The sequence below is a fragment of the Rhea americana genome, unplaced genomic scaffold (assembly GCF_003343005.1).
Source record: "Rhea americana isolate MKP2758 unplaced genomic scaffold, rheAme1 scaffold_104, whole genome shotgun sequence".
In the NCBI taxonomy this organism is placed as follows: domain Eukaryota; kingdom Metazoa; phylum Chordata; class Aves; order Rheiformes; family Rheidae; genus Rhea; species Rhea americana.
In genome coordinates, this window is record NW_028185084.1 from 62,390 (window position 1) to 70,268 (window position 7,879).

Below are 7,879 nucleotides of genomic sequence, written 5' to 3' on the forward strand. Positions count from 1 at the left end.
AGAGCCGCCCCCGCCCGCCGCGCACTGCATGCCGGGAGCCGCCGTCGCCTCAGACGGGCGCTGCCGCCGGCGGGGCGCCATTCGGCCCCGCAGCCGCTGCCGGCACTCGCGTCTCCGTCTCCCCGCTGGTCTCTCTGCCGCCCCGTTACCTGCAGTCCCGGGCGGTCTCTCTACCCGCGACCGCCGGCCTAAAATGGCGCCGGGACGTGGTGACGGGCGGGCACGGCGACGGCGAGCCCGCGCCGAACGGCCGCGTCATGGCTGGCAGTGCCCAGCAAGCCCCACAAGGCGGGAGACAACGGGGAGGCCGCCCGGTGCTGCTCCCGCCCCCATGGCAGGGGCCACCGGCGCCGCGACCCTCGCCTCCGGGGGCTGTGGGCGGGCGCGGGGGGGCGGGTGCTTTCCACCTGCGTCGCCGATTGGCTGAGCGGCCGTAGAGGTAATGCCTCCCATTGGCCCTCTGCCCTCAGGGGCGGGACAAGGGAGACGGCGCTCTGCTGCGATTGGCAGAGCTGCCGGCAGAGAAAGGGCGGTTTGGCGCCTTGATCTCACGTTCCCCCTCCCGCCCCGCTTCCCGGTCGCTGATTGGTGCGCGCACGGGAGGCGCGCAGGGCGGCCCCGCCCCTCCCCCGCCGGTGGCGTCGCCCCCTCCCCTCAGGGGAGGGCGCCGCCTCCCGCCGCGGCGCCCTGCGCTCGCCTCAGCCTTCGGTGCCCCCTCAGGGACGACCTACCCCCCCCCCCGGCAGACGCCATTAACCGCCCCTTGGCGGGCGGCGCCTGTCGCAGCGCGGCGCTATGAGGGGCCACGACAGGGCCCCGCTGCCCGCGCTTGTGAAGCTTGAAAAGGTGGGACTTGGGTGCTGTGACTGGCTTCACCTCCCGCAGGCCTCTCTGCCTTCTCGGTCCCAGCCTGCTGCCCTGGCTCCGGGCTTGGCTTCCAGCGCCTTTCCTAAGAAGGCATCCGGCCGTGTCAGTCACCCTGCGTTTTACCCTACCGCCTTTCAAACTACTTAGCCCCGGGTGAGAAAGCTGGGCCAGGAACGCAAGGCAAGGCTGTGTAACGAAACCTAGCGGAACCTACTGCTGCTTGGTGGAGTGTCTCCTGCAAGTTTAAACAGGCTATCTGCTACAAAACTAGTCCCTACAAAAAGGAAATTCGGGATTTTTGTCCCCCATCTCGACACTTGATTTTAAATGGTTAAAAGCAGGCATCTCACAAGAACAAGCTGCTTTCCGCCCGTGGTCTGCATGAAGCTTCCTTCTCCCAGCAGTAGCACAGAAGGTTGAGGCAGTTTGAAACTTTGTGGGGTGGGTGGGTGGGGGTGGGGGTGTGTTTTTCCCCTCCCCTCAAAACAAGCACACACACACACACACACACACACACACTCTGTCTGAAGATAGAGGATAGAGTCTTGGACTTGAATGCAGAGACAAAATCCAGTCAGACAGAAAGCAGCAGACCCAGCTGATGTCCCTTTCTGCATCCCACCTCAGGCCTGCCAGTGAAGGGAAAGTTCACAAAACTAGCAGCAGTAAAGCACAAGTCATAAAACAGTAAACAGGCAGAGACAGGTTAAGACTATCTCTCTGCCTGATACTACTTGTTTGAGTCCTCCCTTCATCCTGCCCCATCCTTCAGTCTCCCTTTTTTATCTTCCCTCCCCCAAAAAGCTTTCACTCATGTAATTTATTGTCTTGAGCCCAAGAGAGAAAGAGTAGAAAAAAAATTCAGTCATATAACATATTTTACTCTTCTCTGTCCTTACCACATCCACCACACACCATCTTAAACTGTGAGCTCTTCGTCACAGGGACCATCTCTGACAACAGATCTGTATAAAGCTACCACAGGGGGATCCCATTCGTTGGGGCACTGAGAACTACCATTCGCAATGCCATCAACCCATGTTACACTTGGTGTAATTTTCTTAAACAGCATATGGAGAATGATTGGGCTTGCTATCATTTGAATCTACTTGAATATACAATGTGTATAAATTACTGTTTGATACAGAGTTAAATGAAATTCATGCCCAGTGCTACCAGCCAAGAATTCCAGAAATGTAATGTCAATTTGAAGGAGCAAACATTTGTTTTGATTTTCAGTTTAGTATTTGAACCCAGAAAATTTGTAGCAGATCTAGACACATTTTGAACAAACTGTTACAAGAAGCAAAGTCACATACAGAATTTAGTGATAACTCTAGAGAAAAATGCAGACAATGGGCTTCTCCAGAAAGAGTCCAGCAGAAGTAATGGAAACATGAAGCCATTTATCAGGGAGCAGACAGGGACACAAGACCTGGCAATTGCTTAATTATAGCTTCTAGCAAATACAGATATAGTGCCTTCACTAAATAGAATATTGTGGCATTAAGGATAGTAGAGTGCAGCAAGTACAACTGCATCAGCTTGATTTTTTTCCTCCATCAGAAAAGCTGTATGAATAAAGCCATTTCAGACAGGTATTCATTTAAACTGTATATAAATGTATATACGTGTCCTACAACAGGTCTCAAACTGACAGGGTATAGAACTACTTAGGCATGCAAGTACAGGTATCAATAAGAAAAAAAAATCATAACATTCAAGCTACTTTTTAAACTAATTGGCATACATTCTATCACCATAAATCCTAAAATTCCCACAAAAGAGGGAACCTTACTTTCCCTGGCACTTCATGAGCCCTTCAATACTTATGCTTTCCTTTTTCCAAATTACAAAAAAAGCACAAGARGCTTACCTCAGTGTCTTGCTTCCAAGTTAGATATTCATTTACTTTTTGTCCAATTCCTTTCTGTTGCTATTCATTTTATTAGTTTTTCCCATAATGTAGTYTCAATAGCTCAGTTTCTGCACTTTACCCACAAGCCTAAGTGATCAGAAATCCTGAAAAAGTACAAATCTGAAAAACTTGGTTTTACAAGTAGATCCAGAACTACAGTAGTGGTATTATGCAAGTCATTCTTYGCTATTTGTTTGATTACATCTGTTTCTTAATTGCCTTCCAGAATGACTCATGCCCCCCCCTTTTTTTCCCCCTTCAAGCAAAAGCAGGAAGTATCCCAGAATGCCAGTTTTCTAAATAGTATCCACAGGGAAATGGGTTGCCCACAGTACAGCTATATCACAATGATGAACTGAGATGACGTAGGCCTTTAGTATCTGAAAGGCAATCGCAATCATTTAATCTTTATTAGAATATCTTAATGTAAACTTTCTAAATAGAGTTATTAAAATCCATGAATATGAAAAAAATGCTTTTCTCAGAGACACAGAAGTGAAGAGAAGCATTTCTAGTCTGGGAAGAAGTTGTCTTCAGGCTTTAGAAAACATAGTTGAACTTGAGTTTTGAATTTTCATTTAAATATGAGTATTTTTAGCCTGTACCAAACTACGTAGAAAAACACCCATCACTGCAGTTACGTAACTTTCTAACCTTAGAAGTTCTAAACTTTCTAAAGTCCTAAAATCACAACTGAAATCATACAGTAAGAAAMTCCAGTTTCACTTGCTTTCAGTTTCTGAAGGCACAAAGTGGGTGTATATACTTCAAAGGTATCTGTCTGAAAAAGGAAGAATGTCTTCCTTTCTCCTTACAGAACCCTCACCCAAGGGACRCTGCTGAAACACCTGCTTCTCTCGCATAAGAGACTTTTAGATACACTCCAGCTACCAACCCTTCAACAACAGCATGCACTGCACGTGTTATGCTGTTCTGCATTGTTTCAAAGGAGTCATCACCAACCTGGTCATACATGGCTACCAAAGAGCCTGCAGATCACTCAGATAGGTGTTAGGTACGTGGGCCTTCATGCATTTGTAGTCATGGAGACACTCTCAACCATCAGCAAATGCTACAACTGATATTCAACCATTAACTCAAACTTCCTCACTGAACATAGTTTGCATCAGAGAATGCTGTTTTGCAGTGGGCCATTTGCAGCCCTTATCTAAATAAATGGGGATGTCTTGCAGGCTGCAAAGTCATAACAGTAGCATAACATGGGGACCATTGCCTGTGGATGGTCATCTTAGGCCATCAGCCTGCACCCACTTCAGAACTTCAAAGCTCAGTAGGAAATATTCATCCTAWTCACATTCTTGGAAGGTCTAGGGACCTCCTTTCTGCTCATTTCCACCTTATTTGAATATGCCTGACTTCACCAATGGCACAGCAAAGGGCAAATCATTCAGAATCACTGAGTAYATGCTGCCTCAAGGGGACTGGAGTGGGAAGAGAAGATGGTTTTCTGCAATGGCAGAGAACAATGAAACTCWCCCAGAACAGGAAGCAGACAAAAGCCAAGAAGCAAGGCCGCAAAAGAMAGACTTCTCTAAGGAACTGTGAGGAGTGACAAGTAAGGGCATCAGCAGCTTTCCTCATGACTCTTCTGTTGGAATTTAAGTGTCAGAAGTGACCTTTTYCCTGATGGGTCATCAGGCCAGAAGGAGAAACAGATCACAAATAATATTTAGAAAGCCTTTTATTAAGCTGTTAATAATATTCAAATTATTAACAAATACCTATTCACACAGTATATTCAATTGTTTCCTATGGACACACATGTGCAGTTACTCATTGTTACCCAGTGGGGAGGCAAACTACAGTTTACTTAGGTGCCACTGGCATGTCAGTATGACCCTCTAGGTAGATTTTTGGAAGTCCCTGTTCCTGCAGGTATAACTACAACCATATAATCTTTGTCTGCATACAGCAGTCCCTGCCTTCTTGGATATGATCCAAATTTGACAGGAGGGCATGCTGGTGGCCTTGTATATGGGTTGTATAAGTTCAACTAACTCTTAGASTCTCCAGTTTATAAGTTTTTGTAGATTCAACAAGACCTCAAGTCTCTGGAGCTTATCAGTTCCTGAGAGACTTTAACATAYTACTTCTCAGCATGTACTTCTCTTCAACCTGCTGTTTTCTGGTAAACACTTCTCCATCCACACATCTGTGCTACCTGCAGAGCCCAGTCACACAAACTCACTCAGAAGTGACAAGTGCTCTTCAAGCATCCCTGTATTTTGGAAAAAGAGCTGTATCAAGGCTATTTCCCATCTTTCAAGCCTGCATAGCATTGCTTTGGACTACAGCTACAACAGCAGAGAGTGACAAGGCAGGAAGGCAAAGACCAGCTGTGTATTAGCACTCATTTACATATCACACTGCACAGCACATATTAGAAGATAGGAAGCAATAGAAAACAGGTGATAGATTTGAATGTCTTTGGCATGGAATGGGTAGTGAGCTAGAGGAAATGTTTGGAAGCTTTTCCTGTAAGAATAGAGATATTCCATGAGTATCCATGAAACCTGAGGAAAGATGTTCTCTTTAGACATAGATTAGCTTTATCCGGCAAAAGTGTGAACCTGAGCATGTAGCCAGAAGTGTGGCTGTAGCTCACAAATGTGCCTGACCTAAACCTGTATAAACTCATCAGTCACTACACTTTGCCAGCACTTACAGCTAGCTTGCTTGCTCTTCTCACTTCAACTGCCCTGTTCTCTTCACCAATTTGCTGTGTGATTGCAGCATAATCACAAATTATAGGACTCAGATACAGGCATTTATCGGTATCCTCACTGTTTCATCTTCTTCCATCTTTCTGGAAGAACTTTCATCCCTCACACACTTCAGTTCTCAGGTATTATCCTACTAGAAGTTCAGATCTCTGCACAATCCCTAATGAGTATTTCAGGATACCAATCTACACCATCTTTACCAACAGACCCTGTTCTTCTGACATACAGCTCACTGTCCAGAAAACTGCATTTTCGTTTCAGTGAACATCTGGAGAGATTATTTCTGGTACTGCAATTCCAGATGCAATAGTAAGAAAATTCTCCACCAATTAAGTTGTCTCAAGATTGTGAAGTATCAGCTCTTCCAGAGCTGCCTCCTCCCAGGAAACTCTGACATGTCTGGCCATAAACTCAACCCTAGATGAAAAAATGGCACAAAAAGCAGCAACATTGCACGCATCTGTCAAGGGGACACATTAAGACAGAAGAAACTCCATAACCATGTATCCTAGCTTTATGTACCATAATAAYTCTAGTACATTGTATTACATTTACTAAATATGACAGTTTGCTCATACCTTTAACACATTAGTCATCTTGACATATGTACCCCTTCCCACAATCATTTTCACTGAAAACTTCAAATCTACTTATGTTAAAGTTCCTGATTTTTTCTTCAATTCCCCACCTTTAATTGTTCAAGCCTCCTAAAGCTGTCAGTGCCAGAACCCTGGATATTTAACTTCAGASAAGATCAATATAACCTTGTACAAAAACTTCACCTGTCATGAGCTCTAAGAATAAATGAGCTGCTTTACAGCTTAAGCAAATTAAAGTAAAAGATGGAAAGTGACTTCACCTGTGGCTTCTTCAGCAGACATCAGTCATGTTAACATCTGTCAAAGTCCTTGCAKATCCGTTTCTGCAGAGGTGGTCCCTTGGACACCAGTACTGTATTCTTGGCAAATGTTGTTGACTGCTGACAGTTTCTGCAAAGACTAATCACTTTTCATGCAAAGTTCAAATACAATCTCAAAATAGGGAAGAAGGGCAATCCACCTCAATTAGTCAACAACAAAAAGAGCTTTCCTTCAGCAGCTTATCAAAGTTTGYGGCTTTTTCACTCACATCTTGAGCGTGGTGCTTACAGCATGACAGGCATTCTAGTCAGTAAACTAGATTAGCTAATCAAACATTGCCAGTCCTCACTCCCCTTCTTCCACTTACGTTGGGCTATCACCAAACTCTAAAAAAAATAAATTAATTAAAAAAAAATCCCCTTTTCACAGATTGAGGGAATCCCTGCACGAGCTAAGACTGTCATCTTTCCCCTACAATCAGAGATCTCCTAATGAATTGAAAGGCTACTCACAGCCTGGGGGGAAGGGAAGGAAGGAAAAAAGGAAAAATCCTATATTAAACAATGCTGTCTGGAATAGGAGAATRTGAATCAGTTGCCATCACCAGCAGAGTCAGGACACGCAGGCAGATCATTTAATGTCTAGTTAAAGTGTGTGAACACTTTCACATGTTTAACAAACCACGCAATAATCAGTAGAATCCCTGTCATTGTCTTGGATCTGGAGTTTACAGATGAAAAAGTGTCAACACATAGAAAGCTGCTATATCAAAGAATAAACACTGGCAAACCTTTTTAGAGGGACTTTTCCTGTGGAAGTTAGCAAACTCTGCAGGACTAGCCACCTCAACCAGGATCCAGGGACACAGTTCTCCAAAGTAGATTACATGAAGATTTGGTGAAAGAGGAGAACCAAACTCAGGAAGTTTCTGCTCATACAGAAGCGACAAAGCAGAAGAGTTAAGTGTTCTTCGAATAACAGACCATTAGAATTAGGCCAGCAACTTAACAGCTGGACCGATAAACTGGGATCTATGCTGCTATCAGGRAAGTTGTTTAATCTGTGTTGCTGATATCAGAAATATGCCTAAAATACTAGCTAGCTTACAGAAAACAGACTTAATTATTCTAACAGATTGATTAGTCAAGGACATCCAACAAACTAGTGAAGCTAACACCTAATTAGCAATTGCAGTTTGCTTCAGTGCTAATCTGGAGTCTGTTATATGACTGATCCCAGGGCTGCAATAAGCTTTGTGGAAAGGTCTATGAAGGGATAGCTTCCTCTTACAAAAGTTGCAGGAGTCACCTCATACCTAAGAAAACTCTGTGATCACAGTAAGTCATGTCTGTCCACCTGTTCCAGACAGCTGGGTGTTCAGATAGAAAGGCAAAGGCCTGTAGCAGARATAGTAACCTTGGTATGAACTAAAGAACAGAAACGTCTGTGAAAGCATCAGCAGAAATAGAGCAAGGGCTGCAAGCACAGCC

At 44.8% G+C, this 7,879-nt stretch overlaps 1 protein-coding gene across 1 annotated transcript in view; it reads right to left on the reverse strand.

Annotated features, from left to right (window-relative positions):
• SLF2 (SMC5/6 complex localization factor 2) overlaps positions 1–371 on the reverse strand; it is a 30,719-nt gene extending 30,348 nt beyond the window's left edge. Inside the window, exon 1 of the mRNA XM_085307493.1 lies at positions 150–371. Within this exon, the coding sequence (XP_085163619.1) occupies positions 150–259 (110 nt within the window). The 5' untranslated portion in view covers positions 260–371. The remainder of the gene's footprint in view (positions 1–149) is intronic.
• Between the last annotated feature and the right edge of the window lie 7,508 nt (positions 372–7,879).